The sequence below is a fragment of the Gymnoscopelus braueri genome (assembly GCF_963280865.1).
Source record: "Gymnoscopelus braueri genome assembly, chromosome: 3".
Lineage (NCBI taxonomy): Eukaryota > Metazoa > Chordata > Actinopteri > Myctophiformes > Myctophidae > Gymnoscopelus > Gymnoscopelus braueri.
Genome location: NC_137612.1, coordinates 46,777,153 through 46,803,156, shown reverse-complemented (window position 1 = coordinate 46,803,156; position 26,004 = coordinate 46,777,153). Strand labels below are relative to the sequence as shown.

Genomic DNA, 26,004 nt, shown 5'->3' with positions numbered 1-26,004 from the left:
TGATGCTCAGCTCATTTAGTACACATAAAAAATGCTGAAATTGTGGCCCAACGTGAAATTGCATTGGTTCTGCATTGTAAAAAGGCCCCTCAGTATGTGCTTCAAATTGTAAAATACTACCTATGGTTCAAGAGTTATAGGCCAAAACATAAAGTAGGTTGGTATAGCACCACCATGAGGCTGATTAAACAATGGGGTGGAATGTCTTCCTTAGCCTACTAGCAATGTGCACAAAAGGTTTGGCGCACACACACACACACACACGCGCGCACACGCACACGCACGCACGCACACGCACACGCACACAGGGACATAATCTCTACTTCAGCCTAATTTAAGGATAGGTTAAATACTGGAGAGTTAATACAGCGCAACAACAGTGTTACACACCATATAGAAAAACATTTATTTAAAAATGTTAGAACAGTGACAAAAATATCAGGTGAATATGAAGTCAAAAACAATGATCAGACTATAATGTGCTAGTAACCAGACATTCAGATATCTGTGCCTACAGATACATTTGGGAGATTTTAAATTCATTGAATGGTCTTGGACTGTGCAGGAAACACCTACTGCTTTGAAAACCGATCCGGTTACCAAAATTATTTGCATTGGTTCTGCAATGCTGTTATTATTTTCATCTCCAAATTGTTTCCGCACAGTTTTAGCACATTCATTGAATTTAGATGTCACCAGACTTATCAGTAGGCGGAGATCTCTGAAGGTCCGGCTGTGCAATAATGTGCTGGTGATGTAAAGAATGAGAAAAGAGTAAAGATGAGTAATGGGCATGCCAAGGTCACACAGAGGGCAAACTATTGCATCATCCTCTGGTAGTCTCATTACACTATTTTTTTTTTCTTAGTCCAATAATGATTTTTCAAACCCCCTCCAGGGAATTTAACATCTCAATGACTGTTGGAGACCACACCTCCTTCATCTCCGTTTCCCTCTGATCCGCCCTCAGCTCCCTCAGGCGCAGGCCTCTTGCGTCGCTTGTTGAGTAGAGGGTTGTTGGACGTGTCCAAGTCTTTGATCTTCACCTGGTCGTAGTCCACCCTCATTGTAGCCAGAGCGCTGGTCATCTCCTCCTGTTGTTATGAGGCCCAGACATTTGACTGTGTTAAGTGTGGTGTGTTGCAGTACAGTACAGTACAGCCATCTACTGGCCAACCTCAGAACATGAGTACATCAACAGTTCTCTGGTCTCACCTTCACATCGTCCCAAAGCTCTTTGTCTTCTGTCAAGACACGAGAGGTGTGAAGGGGTGTTGGGGGGACCACCATTGACTGCTACAGTTGATGAACACAGACGCATAAAACGCAGCAAGAAAAGAATTACAAATGACATGAATCAAGGAGTCAGTAGGCTACTCATGGTCATCAGACTACATAAAGTGTGTACATACACTGATCCAGGGATGGTTTATAAACTGTCCAATGGTCATCCGCTCATTGGGGTCCGTCTTCAGTAACTGGACAATGAGCTGTTTAGCTACATAAGGCAAGAAAAGCAACATGATTATAATTTTGTAACCCACCAGAAAATGCATTTTTTTAATTTACTAACGAACTGGGGAGACCCCTGTTACAGAGCAAACACTCTATAGTAGTTTTTCTACTATATTCCCTAGGGGGCGTATACAGCCCCCTGAGGTGCTCTTGGGGGAGGGGGGGGGTATACTGACATGATACTGACATGATACTGACCATGACACTGACATGATACTACCATGATACTGACCATGACAATGACATGATACTAACACATTTGAAACATTTGAACGTTGAAAATGCTACTAATGTCATTATACTGACATGATACTAACCATGATACTGACATGATAATGACCATGATACTGACATGATAATGACCGTGATACTGACATGACATGACACTGATGATGTCAGTATCATGGTAAGTATCATGTTAATATCATTGTCAGTATCATGGTCAGTAGCCTCGTTCCCAGCCTTTATTCATCTCCGAGGAGAAAAGCCTGGTCAAGACCTAATGCAGACAGTGTGTATAGGGGCAGGACTTCCGTCGTACGTATTTCCCCCGGAAACGACAACCAATCACAACACTCGAGCCGTGTGATCCAGTTTAGAAAAAAGGAAAAAAACAATCGTGTTCCGGTGGTGTGTTCCGGTTGGCGTCGCATTGTTTTTGTTCCCCACATAATGTGAATTAATTAGTTTAATCTCGCTAGTCGCGCTACAAGTTAGAATAAAAGATGGACATACCAAACTATTATTATACAAAAAGAAACAAAACGATTATACCAAACTAAGCACATTTTAAACAAAGGGAATCATTTTGGAGGTGCACGGCACCGGAGGTTCCGATCGTGTGTTCCGGCCGTCTGATGATTATTTTTATTTTAAGTTTTAAGTTATTTCCGCTCCTGGCCGGATCAGAAACACGAAAATGGTATTGATCCCAGGCTAACCCAAGTCGCACACACTACTCCCACTTAAATATAACACAGGCACTTTCTGAGGGAGGGAGATGCAAGGATCAATGCATCGCGCAGGGAAGCCCAGATGTAGCTTGTTGTCTACAATTATTAAAGAGACGTTTATGTTTTGATCGCTTAAATGAGCCATTGATCATGGAAGTTCAATCTGTGAATATTTCCAAGTCAAACACTCTCCCTCCAAAACACCTCGGAACAAAGTTTAAATCAGGATTTAAATGGGTTTATCATCTCATTGTAAATCTTTGGTCTGAATCAGACTTAAGAGTAAGAACTGAGAGGATGGGCATGACCGTAATTTTTACAAAGTTGAAACCCACTATTTGTTATGAACATTATTCAGTAAACTTAGATGTTTACCTCTTTATTGATAATAAACAATTACATATATTGTCACACCATTATCAAAAGTATAAAACGTATGTTGACCTCTGACCTTCCTCAGACACCTCAGCCCACTCTGGGTTGGGAAACTCATACTGGCCCAGCCTGATTCTCTGCTTCATGCCTGGAGATATGGCCTGGCCTGTGTTTGAGTAGAACGGAGGAAACCCACACAGCCTATAGGACAGGACAGGATATGATTCAGTTCTGTTGTTCACTGCACAGTACACAGTATTAATCTAAGAGAGTTCAAATGAACAATATGGTGGAAATAAAACAGAATTAGACTGAACAGTGGAGACACAGTGGACACTCACAGAATGTACATGATCACACCCAGAGACCACATGTCACATGATTTGTCATATTTCTCTGGCCCAAGCACTTCTGGGGCTGATGAGAGACAGAAACATTTAATATAAACAGCAGTCTTAGGGATGCATGACTACGCACACAGACACACGCACACACACACACACACACACACAGACACAGTCGCGCACGCACGCACGCACGCACAAACGCACGCACGCACGCACGCACGCACGCATGCACGCACGCACGCACGCACGCACGCACGCACGCACGCACGCACGCACGCACGCACACACGCACACACACACACACACACACACACACACACACACACACACACACACACACACACACACACACAGGTAAAAGATGAACATGAGTGGATTTGATTACCACAAACATAGAAGCATTATTCACTGTATGCCTATATAACACTTTCCTACAATCAAATCTGTAGCGGAGTGATACACAACCATACTCAGAGCAAAATTAACCACTTAAACCCGTCTACTGACCTGAGTTGCAACTGTACTTGACCGATTTTTCCTGTCTATAACAAATCTCTTTGTTACCCCCCTATAATGTTACCCCCATAATATGGATGCTGGGGTTCAAGTGGTTAACACTCCAGGTCTCTTTGCTGCGCAGGTCACTGATACAAAGGGGCCATGCAGAAAGCACTGTACAAGACCCATAAACACACACTAAAACACTCACCGACGTAATACGGAGTGTAACATGGAGTTTGGAGCGAGTTGTATAATGTTGTCTCCTTAGCAAAGCCAAAGTCAGTTAGTTTCAGTGTGGCGTTGCTCTCCTTGGTTGTGTACAGTAGATTTTCAGGCTGTAGTGTGTGTGAGAGAGAGAGGGGGGGGGGTTAAAGGTTCAATACCAGTTACTCAGAGATTTAATCGTTCTTACAGAGTGTGTGTTGTGTGTTGCTTTGACCAGCAGTGCTCTACCTTTACATCTCTATGAGCGATATCCATGAGGTGGAGGTACTCAATGGCAGTGCCAATGTCCCGCATGATCTCTGAAGCCTCTGGTTGACAGACATGACATGTATGCGACATCACAGGAAGAAACATACAAATCCATGAACCATTCAATATAACATTAACATGTAATACTTATTATGCTTCGTTGCACAGCTGTGTCGCATGGGGGAAAATAGCCAATCTATAAGCTCACAGAGCTTGTAAAACAAGTGACACTTTCAAACATGGCCGAACATTTAACATAAAAATGTATTTACACGGCAGCCATTTTGCTCTCTCTTATAGTTCATACCCCCTCCGAGCAGTGGTGGAAAGTAACTAAGTGCATTTCCTCAGGTACTGTACTTAAGTACAATTTTGAGGTATTTTTACTTTACTGGAGTATTTGCAATTTTCAGTACTTTTACTTCTACGCCACTACATCTCAGAGGCAAATATTGTACTTTTACTCCACTACAATTATTTGAAAACTTTAGTTACTAATTACTTTGTAGATTTCGATTATTATTACAAAACATACATTAACCACTTCAGCCCTATACACATTTCGGCCATTTGAAAATAGACGATCTAAAAGCTCACAATGCGTCGCGATGCAACGCATTGTGAGCTTGAAGATCTGCTATTTTCTAAAGATTTTATACATTTTAAAACATGTGAAATGGGACCCTTCTGCATGATGAGTACTTTCTACTTTTGGTACTTTAAGTACATTTTGATACCAATACTTTTGTACTTTTACTCAAGTAAATTTTGAATTCCGGACTTTTACTTAAGTAACAGAGTATTTCTACATTGCAGTATTGATACTTTTACTTGAGTAAAACATTTGAGTACTTTTTCCAACCACTGCCTCCGAGCATGAAGTAAGAGCAAAATGGTCGCTGTGTGTCAGTATGGCCTTTGTGAATATGGTCAGTACAGCTGCCCTGACCCTGACCCACCTCTCTCTGTGAAAGCCTGGTCCCCTCTCGCCTGTATGCGATTGAACAGCTCGCCTCCCTCCATACTGAGACAAGAATAACAAAGAGATCAAAGCCGAGGACAGCTATGGGATTCTTGGCAAGCAACCAGTGCCCTCCATTGCAATTATGGTTTGACCACCAAATAGGGCATTGCGCCTCAGTAATTAATTACCACAGGTCCAGGTTTCTGAGCCAGTGCAAAATAACCGCAATATGGGAGTGCGCCAATATCAGTGTGTAGAAACTCATTAGTAGGCCTAAATTAGATGAGAATGGAATTACTGGCAAGAAATGGCAAGACCTCAAAGAGGCAGTGCCCAGATAAGCTAGTGATGAAGAGTTTTTCAGTAGAAGAGATTGCATGATTTTGGTGAGCCTCACCACTCCATTATGACGAGCAGACATTTCTTCCCCTGGTGCATATTCTCATACAGGCTGATGATGTGTACAATATAGGGACCCCCAGACACGAGCCAATGCAGGTCAACTTCCCGCCTGGCCTTTGGGGTGTCATACAGAATCTGTTCAAGAGAAGTTGGGAAAATACATAATTAAATGTATTTATTTGATGGTGTGTGTGTGTGTGTGTGTGTGTGTGTGTGTGTGTGTGTGTGTGTGTGTGTGTGTGTGTGTGTGTGTGTGTGTGTGTGTGTGTGTGTGTGTGTGTGTGTGTGTGTGTGTGTGTGTGTGTGTGTGTGAGAGAGAGATTTATATGTACTGGTTAGCCTACTCTTATGACTGTCTAAGAATGAATCCTGACCTGAATACAAACTTTATTTATGTTAAAATGCTTTTTTTGTATGACATAATATACCAAGAAGCCAACCAACAATTTTCCTTGAGAGATTTAAAGAATGAACGCTGTGCTTCATGAATGTATTACAATAGAATGTGTGTTGTGCCTTTAAATAGTTCTGCGGTGGTTCTGCACAAGAGGGTGGAAAGAATACTATTTCCCAGGACAAACAGCCCCCAAAGTACAACCCTCTTCAACATGACAGCAATGCATTCTGGGCTTTGGAGTAGGAGACAGTCTAGTAGGGAGTGTTCATAATGAGCTCATCTCACGCTAAAGATTGCTGAATAGCACAATGCACATGCATTCCCACTAATCAAAACACAGGATTATAGTTAAGTTTGTGTTGATCTAACCCAGTCCTCTCAAACATACCAAAGGAAACATGTAGCAAGGGGTGCGGGTGTCCCTACTGTTTTTTACAAAAAAAAAGTACTGCCTGTTTAGTGACTTCACAAGCTATGGACTTACACTAGGTCCATTTTTGAGTTTTCCTTTACAAAATGGGATAAATATAAATATGCAATATTACTTTATTCTAGTCTAAGTAGATTGGGTAATGTGGATTTGATCATGCAGAATCGCATTTTAGTTAGAGATCATAAAGCACATTTGAGCATGTAGTTTAGAGGTCTTTGTCTACACAATAACCCTCAAAAAGCACATTTTAACATGTAGTTTAGAGGTCTTTGTCTACACAATAGCCCTTGTTGCACACTGGACAGTGTAAGAGAGAGTCCAGGCACTTCCACTGTCTGTCTGGGTAGCTGAGTAATTAAATTAAGTTTTAAGATCACTGCTGCTGGTTCTCCATGCTTTGGTTTGACTACATAAACTAGCTAGTCAGATAAAGTGACAACAACACCCTCTGTTTCTATTAAGCCCAACATATTGTACATTTCAGAGCTTACTCAGCAGTCAACATCACACATCACACAATTTGGAGTATCATTATCCAGCAATTGGCTCATGCATGTAAAAGAAGGATGCACTTAGAACAAACAGAAAAGGCAGTGTAGGATTTCAACAGTATGTCGAGTCCTACTGTCATAAAACATGGGCCGAGACCAGCGTGGAGACAGAGGAAGGATGAATAATTGATGGATGCTCTCTTCACTCCCCTTCCATCATCTGTAAACGATATCCTCAACAGCATCATTTAGATTATCAAACAGGATAAAAACATTGACAGTGCAGGTACACACACACACACACACACACACACACACACACCTTCAACGCACATTTCTCTCCCGTCTTCTTGCAATAACATTCCAATACTTTTCCATTGATGCCCAGACCAAGGACTCCAGCAGTTATTTTGTAGTCATCCGTGACAGCATTTCGTCTGAACTCCAGTTTAAGATGAGCTGGATGCTGGAAGTCATCAGTGGGACTGCTGCACAAACTGTTCTCCAAGGTATGGGAACCGCTGTCAACAGCTGTTCCCTGGTGCTCTGCAGGGCTGACATTTGCAGATTGCTCCCCATTATCATGATGCATGTTTCCCCCCCAAAATAAGCACTAGTGGTAGTCAACAAAGCAAATAACATGGGCCAGTGCCTCAGCCAATATCCAGTGTAATTCCAGTATCATTCCATGTGCAGTGCCATGGACTGTTCTTATTGATCATGAAATGTTGAGTTTTCAAATGTACAGTAAAGATTGCTATCTCACATGCACACAAAAGGGCGGAGAGATTGATGTTTCCCTTGGCTTATTTCAGCAGTAATCCCAATGCAACTGTAACGCAGATCCTCACAAGTTTTCTTCAGACACTGTGTAGGCTTTGTTAAAGTAGCAGGTCAAAAGAGCCAACAGTTGAAAAGAGATCTGACAACCCACCCTCCCTCCGACAGCCTGGTCTTCCTCACTACACCGTTATGTGCGTCTTCTTGTCAGGGTTGCCAGGTTTTGCGAGAGAAACAAGCAGCCGGGTCTATGAAAACAAGCCCAAAAGAAGCGACATGAGCACTTTTTTTTACTGTAAGCTTGTTTGTCTGCTATTTTCAAAAACTCTTGAAAAAAAGTGGAATATTTGGAATATTGTTTTTAAACATTCTAACAACTCAAATATGAAAACCACTGGTTTAAATAATAATAAAACAATTTGGAAGCAAGCCTAAATAAGCAAGTACACTTTAGAAACAAGCCCAAAAAACCGCAACCCGCAACTATCAATATTTATAAGAAACTTTGCAGAAAAAGAAGCCCAAAGTCGCTTATAATAAGCCAACATGGCAACACTGGCGTCTTCTTGTTCGGTTCACCAAACTCCCCCAGTCCCCTGACGTCAGTGCGGAGCGGATCAAATGGTATAGACCGCCGAAGTCTGACGTCATTTACACATCCTTTGTTTGTCTACCTGGTTCGCAGTTTTCCACCCCCGTTCTGAATCCCATAGACGTATTTAATATCGCGTCAAATAAGAACTGTGTTCCAAAAATAAACACATGACCACGGCGGGTTGACTCTTATGGATATGAAGCATCAACTGACGGTGAGAAAACGCTAATGTTACTTCCGCCAAATTAGTTACATTTTCGCCAGAAACAGACTGTATCAAATATAAGTGACTGACTATCATAAACTATACAGAACCTCCTCCCTGACAATAACGCCGACACGCGGTGTTTATTTTTGGACCACAATTCTTATATGAGACGATTCTAAGATGACCCAATGTTATTCTCCATAGAGAAATTACTTCCGCAAACCTGGGGATGAACGAGTGACGTCAGGACTTCGGTGCTCTATTTGGCTTTCTCTTAAAGGAGTCAGAGACTAGTCCTTGACTCCTTGACGAAAAAGCAGTGATGGAAGAAGTATTCACATGTTTTACTTATAAGTAAAAGTATCAATACTGCAATGTAGAAATACTCTGTTACAAGTAGAAGTCCCGTATTCAAAATGTACTTGAGTAAAAGTACAAAAGTATTGGCATCAATGTACTTAAAGTTCCAAAAGTACAAGTTTTCAAATTTATAAAAATATTTTGAAAATTACCTGAGTTTAAATAGGGCTGAAGTGTTTAATGTATGATTTGTAACAATAATCTTAAAACTACAAAGTAACTTAACTAAAATGGTCAAATAATTGTAATGAAGTAAAATTACAGTATTTGCCTCATGGTGTAGTAGAGTAGAAGTAAAAGTATTGAACATTAACATTTGAAATACTCATTTTGGAAGGCAGTTAGTAGTAGGCTACATACAGTAATAGACAATTGGAATGATATATGAGAAGACTTCAGAGATAATGTGTACCGATTTGTGTGAGTTTTGTACAATTTTTTAAGGAGTTGTAGTGAAAAGTGTGTTTTGAAGAAAATACAAAAATATCTAGTTGACACAAATGGTTGGGGCCTATATGGGGAGTTGCATCATGAGCCAAGGAGGTAAAAAAACGATTTTGATTGTGAAGTGTGCACCATGAGGCCGAACAAGTTTCCATTGTTAAAGGTAGGCCTGTAAAGCCCTTTGAGACTTTAACCTTAAAGGGGTAGTTCACCCCCAAAATAACTTTTTTTCTATTGATTACTGACCATCTGGAGCCTTGAATTCATAGATATTTTTTTGTTTTTGTCACATTCCTAAGCCAATAATTTGATTATAATAAATGTGTCCCCATTGATTCCGGTAGGAGACACAAATGCATTTGTGTCTCCTACCGGAATCAATGGGGCTAAATTTATTATAATCAAATAATAAAGGAAGGAATGCGACAAAAACAAATAAATATCCATGAATTCAAGGCTCCATGGGGTGAGTAATCAATAGAAAAAAAGTTATTTGGGGGGTGAACTACCCCTTTAAGATCTACAGTAGGTTACAAATACATTTAAGTTAAGAATACTGTGGCTTTAGTTCACATAATCCCCCCTCCCCCCATACCTTTACTTACTTACTGCCCTATATGCCAGCTGCCGGCGGCTGGCATGTAGGGCAGCAACAAAGCATTTCCACTCCTGACTGTTTTGGGCCTCTGTCGGCCTCTTTTACAGTACGTTTACCGCCTGGTAAACCTATACCTGTAAATGCCTGATATTATCAAACTAACTCTGTGTGACTGTGACTTCACAAAGTTAAAGGATATATTTTCTTATTAACCCATTTAGTTTAAATATGAACAAAATCCTGTGTGTGATGTTATCACTGGGCCTAAGTCTGAGTAGGCCGTCTGTCCAACTTGGATGGGGATATGCATATTTGACAGTGAACACATTGCTTCTGCTTGTTGGAACGCTTTACGTTTGTTGCAACTAAATTTAACATGTTTGCGACACATAGGCCAGGCTACCTCTGACTCTTGTTGGCTCTGTAAGTGATGTAAATTGTCCAGGTGTAGGCGTGACAATAGCCTAACCATAATAGGTTAGGTCTTTTGGAATTCCCATTCCACTAGAACTAAAGTTCTCCATGTAAGTGCACTATAAACATATGCATTTAAGGTTTTATTAGCCCTTTAATTAGATTTGTTTTTAAAATATATGTATTAATTATTTGTACAATTTTCAAATGGAACTGCTTCACATCCTCACATGCAGTTAACAATTTAGACATGCTTGCCTTACAACTGTCAGCACAACAGAACAATATATCTATGCTTTAGTGGCGGTGCAGCCTATTTCTTGTGGTCTGTGGCATTCACTTATTTCACATGATCACAATCAAATCAATAACTTCTCCAAATACCTTACAGGTTTTCAATGAATGGACATGTCTGGAGCCTGGACAAGGCACGACAATCTATCAGATGTATGCAATATGGTAACATCCATTTTTATAAGGAAAAATGGCTTGGATCTACAAGTAGTCAAGAGTATTGCATTCAGGTCTAACTGCTGACTGGTCTGACTGCAGTTACAGATTTCTACTACTGTGTTGCTATATTGCTTAAAGGATCACTTCACCCATTTCCAACCTATATCTTTGTGTAATTGGTCCTTAAGGCGCATTATAAGATGCCACCATTTTCTGTCTATTCAATCTGTGTCTCAGAGAAGGGCTGTGGATAGTTCAGAAACCTGCCTACAGTGACATCATCATCGGATTATTTCAAATCGGATAATTTCAAATAAGATAAAAAAATATATAATCTTTTATTAATGCAAGAACAATAGCTTCTATTTCAGCATGATCACTTTCCAGGAAGAGAAAGGCTGTAGTTTCTATTAGCTTTAAATCCCCATCAAGGATGTCATAGGTAGTCTGTAGACAGAAATTGTGGCATCTTATTATGAGCATTAGTGAGGACCAATCATATGAAGACAAGGTTTTTAAAATCTCTCAAGACTCATTTCTTTTCTCTATCTTTCAATCGTTTCAGTCGTTTGAGTCTATGTCTTCTATCTTGTTTCATGTGTTTTTTATTTTTGCACGTCCTGTGACTATGTTGTTGCACAGGCCTGTTCTGTGTACAGCACTTTGGTCAATTTCGACTGTTGTAAATGTGCTATATAAATGAAGCTTGACTTGAGTTGATTTGAAGATTGAAAAGGGGTGAAGTTCTCCTTTAATTCATGCTCCATAATATGATGAAGCATACATCAGGCTTATACTGTGCTTTGGCTAGCCCTGCAGAGCTCGGTCCACCACGTGCTCATCGTCCTGTGCAGGGAAGGGCATGGTGACACGCAGCTGCCTGTTCTCCTCCATGGTACGTTGGATGGTCTCATAGGCGTTAGCGTTCCCAGACCAGCAGCGACGAGCCACCTGCAGCGCATAGTAAAAAAGAGATTATAGCCCGTTAATCTCAAAGTAAACAATCACACCCACGCAGTAAAATACTCTGTGTTAATTTCATGCCTTCATGGCTTAGATCAGTGATTCTTAACCTTTTAAATTTCAGTTTGATATGCATTAGGCCACGGTCGGACCCCCGTTTGATATCATCTCTGGGACCCCAATCTATGTAACAAACCTCAGTGTTAATATAATGGGTCTCTTGTTTTCCATTTGAATACTCTCTAAATTACAGACATTTAACTAACCATCCAACTATCAATCATTTAGTTGGGGACCCCCTGGAACACCCTTCAATGACCCCATGTTCTGTACGTAATCCTACGGGCTGGGGCGGCACCTGTCAGCAGGGAGTGTTGCGGGAGGAGTAGGACGAAGGCCCTACGTCCTTCCGGTGGGGGCTCCTCACTGGTAGGTGAGTCAGTAGGATAAAACACAGAAATGTGTGTGGCATAACGAATAAATTGGGGAGAAAAAGGGGTAAAAAGCTAAAAAAAACAAAAAACACCCCATGTTGAGAAGCAGTCTTAGGTTGAACTCCTCAAAAAGTACCCCCTGCCCCCTCTCTCTTTCTCTCTCTTTCTCTCTCTCTCTCTCTCTCTCTCACCCCATTAGAGACATCCCAGTTGAGCATCACACGGGCGCGCTTTGCAGCGTCCTCCGAGCCGTCGAGAAGCAGACCAAAGCCTCCGTTCATCACCTCTCCCCTAGTCAGAGATTGGATCGGAAGGACAAACATGCCGACTTAACCAATGGACGGAAAAAGAATGAGATCTTAACGGCACACACATAAACACATCCCAAATAGATCACCAGAGGCAGTTATAACAGCTGACCTTTTACGAATGGCTAGTTTATTTGGAGGGCAGGATCACCTTACCAGCCAACACCTCCACCGTTGTGCAGGGACACCCACGTGGCACCCCTGAACGCATCGCCAACAAAGTTTTGGACAGCCATGTCTGCAAAGGGGGGAGGTGTGTGGATTTTCACAAAATCCATGTTTAATTTTACGAACTGTGCATGCAACAAAGGTTGTGGATACAAACTAAAGCCTCAGTATTGTACATGCATGGTACACAGAAAAGTCCTCGTTGTTAATTTATACATTTGTAACTCTGAGTGTACAGATGTAATCAAATGGTCCATTTGGTTACATTTGTACACTCTCAGAGTTAAGTGAACACTGAGGATTTTACTGTGTATATTGTAGAATAGACCTGGCCTGTGGAGCCATTAGGCATTTTTTCCCACATCACTTTTAGAGTTGATGATCAGCACTTTCATTCAGTACTAGTGATGATGTGACATTTGAGGGATATATACAACAACAACAACAGTATATATTAATATTATTCACAGTAAAATCCTAACTGTTAAATTTTCAATCAATCAATCAATCAATAAATCAATCTCCAAAGAGTGTACAAACTGGAGCCAAATCTAGCCTTATTTGGTTCCATTTGTACACTCTTCTGAGCTCAATTCAGGATGTTACTGTGTACAGTACCTGCACAGAAGGCGGATCCATCGTACACATTGGAGGTCTCTCTGAACGGACTATCTGTCCCACTGACGTCATGATGGTCCCGGCTGATAACTACAGGAGCCTGACCACAGCAGCATTGTTACTTACATCTTTAAAATATGTTTAAAACACCTGCTAGCATTTATATAAATACAAAAGACTGCTACTAATAAGAAATGTACTGTATCCTCTTACTGAAACTGTGCCATCAGCTATAGCTTGGTTAATAGCCAGGGCGATGCAGACTCTGCCTTTTTGGTCTGAATAGAGGATTCTGGCTTGGGATCCTACCACCTAAACATAAATAACAAACAGATGAAATTAAAGGACACGTCTGTGTAAACATATCTCTTACGTTGAACTGCTGAGACTCCTACTCACCATCTGGTGTTTTCCAGCCTCTTTGATCCAGCGGATGTTGTCGTTGTACTGCTGTCGGACACGCTCAGTCACATTGGCACTAATCTTCTCCATGACGGAGGCAGCAATCTCATCAGTTATGGCCAGGTCTTGTGGATCGCCAGAGGTACAGACCCAGCGAAAAGGCCCAAAGCCCAGAGAGAAAATGTCTCTGTTGAAGAAGTCAGTGTCAAGGCCAGTCCACACCAATGAAACAACTTGCAACTGCCATTGGGGATAATGGTTGTAAGTAGTTGCATGGAGTTGCAAGGAGTTGCATTGGTGTGGACTGGCCTTAAGAGAGGGATCACATACAATTCTATTAGAAGAAAGAAACACCTTGATCTTGTTTGCAACATATCTCATAAGTTAAAAGATGTTTTCAAAGACGTTCCCACTTGGGGCTAAAAGTTATCGTATCTTCTAGTTCAACCGTACTCTCCATGAAATCCTAAAAGACATACTGTATCTCACCCCATAATGTCCTGGACATAAGATGGGTAACGGAACTCTGTTTCTCCACCGTCATCCTTTCCTACATCGGCTCCTGGAGAAAGAAAAAAAGGTAAATGCAGCTTGCAAGCTTGTTGATAAACCTGCCAAGGACTGGAATTTTCCTTCTATCATTGGTGTGTGTGTGTGTGTGTGTGTGTGTGTGTGTGTGTGTGTGTGTGTGTGTGTGTGTGTACACCCACCAGCTCTCTGAGCCTCCAACAGGAAGGCATTGCCATAGTCCCAGAAGAACATGCCTGCATCTGTCAGCTTGTTGATGGCATTGACCTGTCTGCGGAGGCTGAGAATTTTGCAAAACACCAAATTATTCATCTTATTATGTTTCCTCCCCCCACCCCTCCATCTCTTACAGAGACTGTAAGACAATGTGTCATCTTTCTGACCTCTCGTGGACCACAGAGCGGAACCGGTTGGGATCGGTGCTCATGAGCTGGCTAGCCTGGCTGAAGCTGAGCTGGGCTGGGTAGTAGCCTCCACTGAACGGGTTGTGTAGGGAGGTCTGGTCTGACCCCAGATCCACGAGGAGATCGCCTGTCCTCTCGTATTCTAGTGCCAGTCTCTCCCTGGCAGGGATAAACACAGGGTGAGAAAGCAGAACAGGCGAGGTAATGTCATTGAATATCATTGCCGTCGGGTGGTATGTCCAAAACTGTTACTTTTCAGGAAACTGACAGGAAACTACAGTGTTCTAATGTAGTTATTATTTAGTCACAAGCTCGCGTTAATACTTTTCATTGGTTCAATATTTATAAAACCAACCATTTTCACTTTCAAAAACGTTGATAGCGAAAATAGCCGAAATACAAGCTCACAGCACGTCACATCACGATGAATTGTGAGCTTGTAGATCGGCAATTTTCCCTACTTTTGTGTTCAAATATGGAGAGACAAGGTTTCTGCCCGACAGCGACAATAAGATTATCGTATGGTTCCTGCCTCCTTATAAGCCACAGACCTGAAGCAGGGTGTGTGTATTCACCTCTCACTCACCATAGATCTACAACGTTGCCATGGTAACCCAGACTGAGTGGAGTCTTGGAGCTCCTGGCCTCTCTGGAAGACACAAAATCATTTTTGGTCCAGTTGTTTTCATGACTCATGCTTTGCTGCCGCTTTGCTAGGGAGTAAGAGGTATTTATCACACTCACAAACCGCAGACACTGATTCTCAGGTCAATCTGCCATCGTGCAGGGTTGTAAAAACAGTAAACATAGCTGTAACTTCTAAACGTTTATGTTGTATAACTACAGTAAGAGCATCACACGCACACACGCAAGCACGCACACACGTCACACACACACACACACACACACACACACACACACACACACACACACACACACACACACACACACACACACACACACACACACACACACACACACACACACACACACTTGCTGCACACTCTGCTGTTGTCCTGTACTGTCTGTATGTTTTAAAACCACTACTCTGGCTGTAAACCCAATTGCCCTTCTGGGACATTAATAAACTTGAACCTTGAACCTTGATTGTGAGGAAAATAGGATTTTTGTTTTTTTACATATATATTCTGTACAGAAATGTACCTTGGGCTATAATTGTAATAACAACGTGAGTCTAAAGTGAGACTGAAATTTGGAAATTGTTCACTACAGTTGTAGCCTACCAATTAAGCTGCAATTAAAGTTTTGAGGTTCAGTGCTCAGAAAAGGTTGAGAACCCGAGCTGTAAAGCTGGTAAAATAGCAAAATGCTTGAATCGAAATAATATTCAAAATTCATGTTCATGTTAAAGTCTGTAAATGAATAAGCAGTTCTGTCTTACCGAATGCTCTTAATGCAATCGTCCAAGCTACTGGTGACCTCCATTAACCAGCCCTGCTCATGTCGCTTTCTAAGAGGAGCCTCGTCCACCTACAGAGGATCCAATTCACACAATAAGAGAAAATTATTCCCCCCATTCCTTTGTGTAACTTAGAAGTCAGTGTTGATCATATCGCTGCTGTTACTTTCCAGGAAATTGAACAAATGGATGTGTTCTAATGGATCTACTGTTGTTATTATTTCAAGCTCTGTCACAAGCGCTTGTTAATTGATTGATTGATCGATTGAATACTTTATTAGCAGGATTGTTAACAGTAATGGTAGTAAGGTCAAATGTTATGCTAAAAATATAACACAAAAATCCCCCAGGGGGCTTAATACTTTTCAATGGTTCAATATTTATAAAACCCAGAGCCATAACCACCCTCAACTTGAGGGTGGTTATGGAAAGTGGTTAGGCCTCAAGCCTAACCACTTTCACTTTAAAACATTTAAAAAATAGCTGATCTACAAGCTCACAATGCGTTGTGAGCTTGTACTGTATATCAGCTATTTTTGCTACTTTTGTGTGAAGAGTGACTAAGCAGGGCATTAATTTACGAACAAATCAAAAAAAGTTTAATGTGGACATAAGGGGTTTCTGCCCGACAGTGACAATATTCACAATGGAGTCGATGTTGTAAGAGCTTTGTGTGAATGTAGTCAATTACTAAGAAGGGACTATAAGAACACACCTCTGCTATGACTCCTATACAACCAGCAATGACAGCAGCTTTGGCCTGAGCTCCGCTCATTCCTCCAAGCCCAGAAGTCACGAATACACGACCACTCAAGTCCCCTGAACCCAGGTACCTCCTTCCTGCATTCAGCACTGTCAGCTGTGTAGAAATAATTCAGAGATATACATAATGAACACAAATGCAAAAAGAAATGACAAAACTAAAGAGTATGTAGGAAAAGGAATCATTTCGTGAGAAATAAGTTGGTTGAAATCTATCATAAACCCCATGGAAAGTGTCATGGAAGTTCCAATGCATGTTTAATGGCACTAGTGAAATGAATTAATATAGATTAATACACAAATCCCTCTTGGTGTGGTTTAATTAAACCCTATATAGTAAAGTTGAGTTGGCTCTGTACTGTTATTTTCCCCCTCTACACCAAACGCGACGGGTTGTGAGCTTGTAAATCGGCTATTTTCAGAACGTTTTCTCCCCAGAATAGGGATGCTAAGCTTCATGTGGTTAACGTTTGCAAGCAAGGGAGAGCATGTCTTGACACATGGGAGTGCCTCAGTCTCTCAGAGGGTTGGTGAGGTTACAAGAGTTTTTAAGGGCATTTCATCCGTACATAAGACTCTATTGTTAATGACCTAGCTCAACAGAAAAGAATGCACATAAGAGAAAGAGTCCATTCACTAGACAAAGGATATCTGTCTCCAAAAAGTAACACATTGAAAATTCCAACAAAGCCAGGTGCAATGACCATAACTTTTCATCAAAAAGACATTCTGGTGTATGCTGTGCAGCTTTATCATTGTTTTACAAACCACGGTGCCATGAACAATGCCTTGAGGACCAATGTAGCAGTAACTTCCAGCTGTCATCTGACCATACCTAGGAATGGACAAAAAAACATAAGAAAAGTCAGCAATACCCCTCACATATTTTGCATGAAATGGGTACCAAATAGTGGAAAAGGTTAATGACTCACAAACAATTTAAAACCATATTAAAAACTTACATTGATACACCAAGGGCAAACATTTTTTCATACTGGTCTCTGGAGGAGTAATTTGGAATAACCTGATAGAAGTGAAAAAATATATATTACATACATATTATATAAAATGTATTACAAGTGTGATTGAATTGTAATGCATGTTCATTAAGCTAATTATGGCTTAATGTGGTTACATTGGGTTTGCCGTTACCATGCCATTGGTGATGATAGCACGTGGTGAAGAGGGCAGGCTGGGGAACAGGCCCATGGGATGCCCACTGTACATGACCAGAGTCTGCTCTTCTGTCATCTCACTCAAGTAGTGCATCACAAGCCGGAACTGCCCACATTCACACAGACATGCACATGCACACGCACACGCACACACACACACACACACACACACACACACACACACACACAAAAATACATTTAAGATGGTCTGTTTTATCTCCATGCGATGATTTCCATATAGACATTCTCTACCAAGGGACCACAATGGACATTTCAGGCTTTTGTGTTTATCCTTTTTAATCTGTGTGTATATGTATTTTTATGCATGTACACCAATTTGCAATACAAATTTCAATCAGTCAATCAAACTCTGAACCACAGCACCACATCACTGAGGACTCACCTGGGCCCAGTTGCTGAACACCTGTCCATTCCCTCCATAGGTGACAAGCTCCTGAGGAAACTATGAGATAAAGATAAAGAAGGTTGTTAAAGCTGTTGATGGTGATTGAACTTCTGGATTTAGGACACTTAAGTAAGCTAACACTGAAGCATCAAGCTGCATTTAATGCTCACCTGGGCAACTGCTGGGTCTAGGTTGTTCATTATCATGAGCATGATGGAGGCCGCTTGACGTGTGCGACATGGATACTGATCTATTGGGTAGGCTCTAAAGACACAAGAAGAAATACATATTGTAGTCATAAAGCAAAAAAAAACACACAATAATGAAAGGGCAGAACAATATGCATGGTTTCGCATTAAAATGGGGTCGTTAACAATTTATGTCGCTATAAAAAGTGGGGCTGTAACATTTTGTTGGTGCATTAAAGTTGAATGTACACCAGAAGGCACTGGTGAACCATAATGATTGACTAATGACTTGCTCCAAGTCAGTGAATGAACTATTACCTCTTGGCTCAGAAACTTGCAGATTGGATGCTTTAAAACATTTCTCAACTACTTTCTGGGCATTGAAATGGGCCATTAGGTTAGGGTTATTAATAATACTCCATGCAGGCTTCTACCTTGACAATTGAAGTTCTGTTCTAGGATCAGTGTGACAGATACAGAAGTGGTTACACGGCTACAGACTAAAGCCAATTAGGATATGAGGAGGGGATCAAGGTGCGTCACCTCATGCGCATGGCCGGGCAGAAGCGGTACATGTAGATATGTCCATATTGCCGCAGCTCTTGAACAAATTCAGCTGCAACTGTTGCATGGTGGGATGTAGGGATGTAACGCAGGGCATTCTTTAACGCCAGCTACAGGGAAGAGAAGTGGGGATTAATGGTGCAGATCAAAACAACAAACATTTAAATTGCATTAGGCTCCTGATTCATTTCGCCTAATATTCCCCTTTCAATTCTGTTCTCCTTCCTAATCTAAACTGCTGAGCACTACCTGTATCTCGCTTAATTATTGACTGTGGCCTTTGCTCTGAGTTTGGGTAAACAGTTGACAACCTCAGAGGATAATCTATTTTTTAGCTCTCGTAAGACAGTAGAAACGACCCCATAGTCAGGACAAAGAGCCAAGCATGATACAGTAAGGTCAATCTTGCTTCCACACATGACTGACATCCTTCAAAATCAATTCATATTAAAAGTTCCTCTTGATCTGTCTCTCACCAACGCATTCTATGATGACATTTTCCAGACACAGGTGACAACTCATTGTGTCATTGTCACGTTTGATCATTTTGCTGATTGTGGACCTATTGAAGCGGTTATCCCATCTTTTGTTTTCTTTACAATTTCTCTTGGCTGTTTAGAATAAAATATATACTTAACAAATTATAAATTGTGCTCGTCTATTGGGATATACTCACCCTCTCCTCCACTGGAGTGAGGTTTGGTGTCCGGACAGGTGCATGAGGCATACTGGGATCTCTACCACGATTAGAAGGCAAAGGATCCACGGGCAAACCACTGCATATCTCCTTTAATGTAGACATTCTGTTGTATGTGCGGTTACGAATTTGTTTCTAGATCTGGATGGACAAAGATGACAGTAGTGATGAGCTGGCAGCTTGAAGTTTCACCGCAAACAACTGATTGTCTTGTAGAAAGAAAGACCCCTCTGTGGGACGGTTTCCTGTGATGTTCTGAGGCTGGAGGTCGCTCAGCTCCAGATTACTTCATTGGCTCTTTACTTTCGTTGCCCTCCACAATCCACCAATGGCAAGCCACAAAGAGTGTTTGGTAATTATTGATTCCTGAGGCAACTTGATGCAACATACACCATAGACAAACATTGTCACAAACCCCTGACCTCTGAGGCTTAGACATGCAGCCCGGTTAAACAAAAACCTTTGAACAGATTGACGTTACTGTACATAAACACATCTCATAACCACACACATGCTGAATTTAAAACAAAACGGAGACAGAAAAGATGAAAACTTTCATACAAAGCCACTGCAGTACAGGCAGCTTTGCATACGATTCTGATATTGTGGTACTGATATTACTAGCTTACCTTTTATAGACCTGTGATAGTCATGACAGCATACAATCATTATTTCAAAGTTAGGCAAGATTGCCTTACAAGAATTTAGATATTTTATTGTAAATATTTCTGATACTTCAGCTTTAGATGATTCAGCTAATCTTTTTGCAAGCAAATGACGTACACTTTAATCCACAGTAACAACGAGCTGTTGAACAATGTCAATGACATAAATGGTCCAGTTGAGGTTAACCTCACGAGCCAGTGGACGTAAGCAAGCATCTGACGCGTCAGTGATAAGTTGACAGGAGAATTTGTGGAAACTTCTCAATGGGGTTGAACATAAATGACCACAGAAAAAGTAATGTCAGTAACAAACAAAAAAGTTTGGGAACATTTTAACAATAATATTACAGCTTGTAATGGAAAAGGCCACAGAAAGGAGCACGGTTAACACACACAAGGAGAAAATAGGAAAATAATTTAGGTTACTATAATACGGTAATATATCTCACACATATACATACAGTACATACCGGTATGCTATATTATTATACATATTTTATATGCTCTATGGTATCCATATAGCCACGAGGTCCCGACAGCTCTTGACAAGTTATTCATGATCTGTTACAAAGCAGGCAACACATGACTGGTAAAACACACCTTAAGTGCTAGGTTGGGCATAGATCAGAGATTGTATGCACATCTTATGCCTGTATTTAGGCCAGGTGTTGGACATCAAGGCATCACCATAATCAAGAATATAAAACATCCACACACTGTTTGAAGCTACAAAAACATACTTTATTACTGGCGCAACGTTTCAACCTTTTAGGTCTTCATTTTTGCCAGTAATATAGTACGTTTTTAGAGCTTCAAACAGTGTGCGGATGTTTTATCTTCAGGTTGAGCCATTTTGAGCAGTCTCAGGTCTGGACAGCTCTTTGAATGTGTAAACGTTTATGCTCACATTTATACTTCCTTGTTGGAACATCGTTTTCATGACTATTTCTTTGTCCTTCTGTGCTCAACCTGGTTTCTTTGAAACACACAGCTGTAATCGGTTTGGACATGCTTGCATAGTACTGTTGAGTTACTGCTAGATCCCTAGAATAAAGATCTAGATCCCTAGAATAAAGATCTTTATTCTAGCTAGATCTCAGGAGGTGTGGAATACCTCAACCAAATCCTTAACCCAACCACACCAAAAGTAGACCTAAACATAAACTACTGACCCAGCTCTAACCATTTTCAACGGGTCATCTGCACAGGGGGTCAAAGTTGAAGAAGTTTGAACTTTGACCAGCACACGTGTGGCGGTAAGAGCCGCCCAAGGTAGCATCAACACTCGCTATGCACGCTCATCACATGTTGCCTGCTTTAAACCTGGGATGCCAGGTGAATGAAAGTACTTTCGTGATAGGATAGAAAAGCAGCAGCACTATACAGGAGTAGCCAGGGATCAGGGTTGGGAATCACTGCACTATCTTAAACATATATAAATTAATTGCTCTTTATGCCAACTCTTGTGGATTTCAATATACCTATCAATCATAGGTGTTATTATTAGCTTTCCCCCGAACTTTCTGAGACAGGTGTTGTTGGGTCAGCGTGGGCTGACGGAGGGGTAGGATTCGAGTCTTGTACAGGGTTAGAGGGAGGGTTAGGGGTTGGAGTTTCTCCGGGGATAGAGTCCGGTGTGGGTTGCTCATTTTCAGTAGAACCCTGTGGTGGCTCCTTCTCATCGTCCTGAGGGTAGAGCTCAGGGTAGCGTTGAAGGCAATCCTGCATGACCTTGAACTGCTCCAGGCAGTCAGAGCCCTTCACTTCCTCTTTGCTGTAGTGGAAGCAGGAGAAGGCTTCCTTGAATTCAGTCCCACAGGGACCACTAGCCATCCCGCCTAAGCAGGGGCAGTTCCAGTTGATCTCGCCACTGGGAAGAATCAGACCTACAGTGAGAGAAAGTGTAGTTTCATAGAGGTTTAATGCTTACTCTGGATCTCAACTAAGTTCAGAGACTATGCTATTGATTGATAGTAGCCTTAGATATAGACTCTCGTAGATGTATTTTATCGATTTTTACATTTTGTATCTCTACGAGAGTCTTATAATAATAATACAAGACCAGGAGACCTGGTTCTGCCAGACCCAAAATGAAGTCCTAGTATGTAACACACCTACAAACCACTTTATAACTGAAGTTCATGATGTCATGAATCAAACTTTTATTTGGCTGGGGCCGGAGGACAAATGGCCCCTGCCCATGTATGGACGAAACAGGTACAAAGCCTCATGGTACAAAGCCTCCATACATGGAGGAAACAGGTACAAAACATGCACTACGTCACGGCTAAGCCGGACTTCACATGACGTGTCAGCCTGTGTATGCCCATGTATGGACGAAAGGGGGACAGACTTTTTTGGCTGCGGCCGGAGGACAAATGGCCCATGCCCATGTATGGACGAAACAGGTACAAAGCCTCATGGTACAAAGCCTCCATACATAGAGGAAACAGGTACAAAACATGCACTACGTCACGGCTAAGCCGGACTTCACATGACGTGTCATGTATGGACGAAAGGGGGACAGACTTTTTTGGCTGGGGCCGGAGGACAAATGGCCCCTGCCCATGTATGGACGAAACAGATACCCATGTATAGACGAAAGGGGGACAGACTTTTTTGGCTGGGGCCGGAGGACAAATGGCCCCTGCCCATGTATGGACGAAACAGATACAAAGCCTCATGTAAGCCCGACCCCTTGGGTCTGGCAATAATATAGTCCCCACACTTTATTTGTCACAGTATATTTGTCCTCTGCATTTTACCCATCCTATAACAACTAGGAGCAGTGAGCAGCCATTGTGCGGCGCTCGGGGAGCAATTAGGGGTTAAGAGTCTTGCTCAGGGACACACATCGACACATTGCTGGCCTGACCTGGAATCGTACCTGGGACAATCAGGGCCTCTGGCTCCCCAGGCGGGCTCACTAACCACTCAGCTATGGCCGCCCCGCTATTGGCTACAACCCACCCAGATTGCCCTGGAATGTCAGCTCCAAAGCCCGTACTTCTCCAAACATGTACAAATGCAAAATATAAGGTGCTTACACGCGTGCCCCAAATGTTAACTTGTGTCCGGTGTGTTTGTGCATGTATTAGTCCATATTTTTCAATAAAGAAGTGTTTTAATCCTGTCTGTGGCCGAACGCCATTTTTTCTATTTTTGAAAGATATTTATTGAAAAATATGGACTAATACATTGCACAAACACGACGGACACCGAAATAATATTTGGGGCACCTTATATTTTGCATTTGTACATGTTTGGAGAAGTAGGGCAATCTGGGGGGGTGGTAGCTAAGACTCTCGTAGAGATAAAACATAAAATCGATAAAATACATCTACGAGTCTTTATCTAAGGCTAGATTGATAGCATGCTGGCATCTGCATATTATGACAATCAGCCCAATTTTCGAAAGTTTTCAAATATTTCCTGCTGATGAATGTTGTGATGTGAGACGAAAGCTTGTAGATCTGCTATTAGCGGGGGATTAAAAATATCAAGCATTTCCAAAAAAGGGGACAGCAGGGTTAAACTGGTAAATGAATTTCAACTGTTCCATAATTGCTGAGACAAAATAGGGAACAGTTGATTGATCATCTGAACTGATCATCACACATCACTACAACAGTCCTGGGTTCACTCACTTCATTAATCAACAGATGAGCGTCTACTCTGGGAAATCATTCTGAAATGTTTAGGGAAAGTTTACCATTTAAATGCATGCTAAATATGATCTAAATAGTTAAGAGTTAAAATGTGTCATGGATTGATCTGCGGCAGAACAGCAACTTCATGAGCATCCGCGTAACCACTTTCACCATTATTTTATACTTTGGCTATTCAAAAATAGCAGATCTACAAGCTCATAGCACGTAACTGTGTGCCGCGCTATGAGCTTGTAGATCTGCTATTTTTGAAAAATCGTGAGAATTTGTGCAAATCTTTGAATATATATATATTATAATTTTTTAAGTTAAATATCTGCTTCTGGATCAAAATGTTTTGAGATGGGGGGGGGGGTCCGTGGCCAAATACATAATTTGGGGGGTCCGTGACATGAAAAAGTTTTGAGTAGGCCTACCACTGATATAGCAACATAGTTTTTTCAGAAAACGTTTGTAGTATCGGCCTCATGTCTTAATGGGTTTATGTGGAGCTTCCCACCTCGCTCTTCATAAGGGTCGTTTGGATCCTCCTCCACAAGCTCAGCGCTGCTCGGTGCTTCATGGTCCTCCTTCGTGACAAAGATGATTCGGTCCTTACCTGTTGAGTAAAATGAAGAATAGTAATGTTGTTTAAGTAACAATATTCATTCGTCTGTCAAATGGCTGCCACCCTGGAGACATTTGGCATTACGATGGAGAACACAGATATGAAAATATGTGATGCACTGTGGCCTTTCTTGTTGACATTTATAGATAGATGTTCATAAAGTACAAACAAAACATGTTTCACCTGTCTGGCACACACATTTCAGAGCACCAATATTTCAGTCATTTGTAATATACATTTTGTAACCTTGTCAAACTAAATGTAATGCCTCAACTCCTACAATTACAAGCGCTTGTCAGGGTGGGGGTCCCCAGTTCAAATATGATTATTTAGGGGGTTCCCCAGTTCAAATATGATTATTCTGGGGGGTCCCCAGTTCAAATATGATTATTTAGGGGGGTCCCCAGTTCAAATATGATTATTCTGGGGGGTCGTGGTCTGACAAGTTAAGAGAACCACTGCTCTAGGACAGAGGCAGCCTTGTATCAAGACTATCATAGATGTATTTGAACGAGTCTGACTTTTACTTTTGTATATATGCAAATCTCAAAATCGAGGTTTAGGTTGTGTGTGTCTCAATTGTCAATCTTAAATGATCAGTATTTTTTACATTTAAAAGTGCTTGCTCGTGTACTTTTATTAGGGTATATAAATACTGTATTACTTTTGCATTCAGTCTGAATTAAGTCACGTTAGCCACCCTATTTCCTAGCCTTGGATCAAGACTATAATAGATGTTTTTTTTAATCAACATTGATATGACATTTTTATATCTATAAAACCGATCAAATACATTAAGATAGTCTTGATCCAAGGCTACATAAACCCTGTCATGCAAGACACCGTTAGCTCCATTAAACAGCATGGTTACCTTCCTCCCTGACCGAGGGCATTGTTTTATCACGTTGTGACGGGTTTATTCCACCCTTTAGTATCACTGTAACCGCTCACAACCCGCAGGTCCAGTCTCGTAACGTCCCAATGCCGTTATTTCAATTTAAACTTATAATAATGCAGTTCGTCTGTTTCACAACTATCCTTGAAGAGCTCGTTCATCAACCCACGATCATCACTGAGACTGCTCAAGAACCGAGACGTTACGTGATGACGTCATCACGCACACGCAACATGGACCCTTTAGGAGCCCCTTTCAGGTCCTGATTAGAAATGTCACTAAAAAAAGTACCGTAGTGCAGTGGTGAAAAAGTACTCACATTTTTTACACAAGTAAACGTATCAATACTACAATGTAGATTCAGTAATTTGCATTACATTCTGATATTGTGAAGGTACTGATATTATTAGATCACTGCAATGTAGAAA

At 41.4% G+C, this 26,004-nt stretch overlaps 3 protein-coding genes across 5 annotated transcripts; all 3 read right to left on the bottom strand.

Annotated features, from left to right (window-relative positions):
• Positions 1-380: 380 nt before the first annotated feature.
• Positions 381-7,807, bottom strand: LOC308082652 (MAP kinase-activated protein kinase 2-like). The gene is made up of 10 exons (XM_080424546.1): positions 7,175-7,807; positions 5,527-5,666; positions 5,125-5,189; positions 4,145-4,224; positions 3,900-4,026; positions 3,185-3,260; positions 2,920-3,044; positions 1,413-1,498; positions 1,216-1,296; positions 381-1,094 (listed from the first exon to the last, which is right to left on the bottom strand). Exons 1-10 carry the CDS (start codon positions 7,442-7,444, stop codon positions 912-914), a joined length of 1,233 nt encoding a protein of 410 aa, XP_080280672.1. The 5' UTR covers positions 7,445-7,807; the 3' UTR covers positions 381-911.
• A 2,702-nt stretch (positions 7,808-10,509) lies between these two features.
• On the bottom strand, positions 10,510-20,279 carry uroc1 (urocanate hydratase 1). 3 transcript variants are annotated; one of them, XM_080424544.1, is made up of 19 exons: positions 19,721-20,279; positions 19,024-19,154; positions 18,463-18,556; positions 18,290-18,349; positions 17,864-17,992; positions 17,674-17,735; positions 17,480-17,546; positions 16,665-16,808; positions 15,932-16,020; positions 15,116-15,178; positions 14,509-14,688; positions 14,308-14,405; positions 14,087-14,159; positions 13,595-13,784; positions 13,409-13,507; positions 13,196-13,295; positions 12,566-12,647; positions 12,293-12,392; positions 10,510-11,655 (listed from the first exon to the last, which is right to left on the bottom strand). In XM_080424544.1, the coding sequence occupies exons 1-19, from the start codon at positions 19,844-19,846 to the stop codon at positions 11,512-11,514; spliced, it is 2,031 nt and encodes a 676-aa protein (XP_080280670.1). In that variant the 5' UTR covers positions 19,847-20,279; the 3' UTR covers positions 10,510-11,511. The 3 variants fall into 3 exon arrangements, 2 of the variants coding, with proteins under 2 accessions (XP_080280670.1, XP_080280671.1); XR_013932943.1 differs by having other exon boundaries at positions 11,617-11,655; positions 12,522-12,647; XM_080424545.1 differs by lacking the exon at positions 12,293-12,392.
• A 187-nt stretch (positions 20,280-20,466) lies between these two features.
• LOC308082653 (mitochondrial intermembrane space import and assembly protein 40-A-like) lies at positions 20,467-25,747 on the bottom strand. Its single transcript, XM_080424547.1, has 3 exons — positions 25,553-25,747; positions 24,574-24,672; positions 20,467-22,292 (listed from the first exon to the last, which is right to left on the bottom strand). The coding sequence occupies exons 1-3, from the start codon at positions 25,572-25,574 to the stop codon at positions 21,910-21,912; spliced, it is 504 nt and encodes a 167-aa protein (XP_080280673.1). The 5' UTR covers positions 25,575-25,747; the 3' UTR covers positions 20,467-21,909.
• Positions 25,748-26,004: the final 257 nt, after the last annotated feature.

What these genes read in the sequence shown, in the direction of transcription:
- LOC308082652 (XM_080424546.1), bottom strand. Translation starts at nt 7,444, where the DNA reads ATGCATCATGATAATGGGGAGCAATCTGCAAATGTCAGCCCTGCAGAG. An exon ending in CCAGGCTTTCACAGAGAGAG is followed by an intron (nt 4,225 to 5,124) that starts GTGGGTCAGGGT and finishes TCTGTCAACCAG; the next exon opens with AGGCTTCAGAGATCATGCGG. An exon ending in AGCTTTGGGACGATGTGAAG is followed by an intron (nt 1,095 to 1,215) that starts GTGAGACCAGAG and finishes TCATAACAACAG; the next exon opens with GAGGAGATGACCAGCGCTCT.
- uroc1 (XM_080424544.1), bottom strand. Translation starts at nt 19,846, where the DNA reads ATGTCTACATTAAAGGAGATATGCAGTGGTTTGCCCGTGGATCCTTTG. An exon ending in GCATTGTTCATGGCACCGTG is followed by an intron (nt 16,809 to 17,479) that starts GTTTGTAAAACA and finishes ATTTCTACACAG; the next exon opens with CTGACAGTGCTGAATGCAGG. An exon ending in GTTGGAGGCTCAGAGAGCTG is followed by an intron (nt 14,160 to 14,307) that starts GTGGGTGTACAC and finishes TTCTTTCTCCAG; the next exon opens with GAGCCGATGTAGGAAAGGAT.
- LOC308082653 (XM_080424547.1), bottom strand. Translation starts at nt 25,574, where the DNA reads ATGCCCTCGGTCAGGGAGGAAG. An exon ending in GCCCTCGGTCAGGGAGGAAG is followed by an intron (nt 24,673 to 25,552) that starts GTAACCATGCTG and finishes TTTACTCAACAG; the next exon opens with GTAAGGACCGAATCATCTTT. An exon ending in CGACCCTTATGAAGAGCGAG is followed by an intron (nt 22,293 to 24,573) that starts GTGGGAAGCTCC and finishes CTCTCACTGTAG; the next exon opens with GTCTGATTCTTCCCAGTGGC.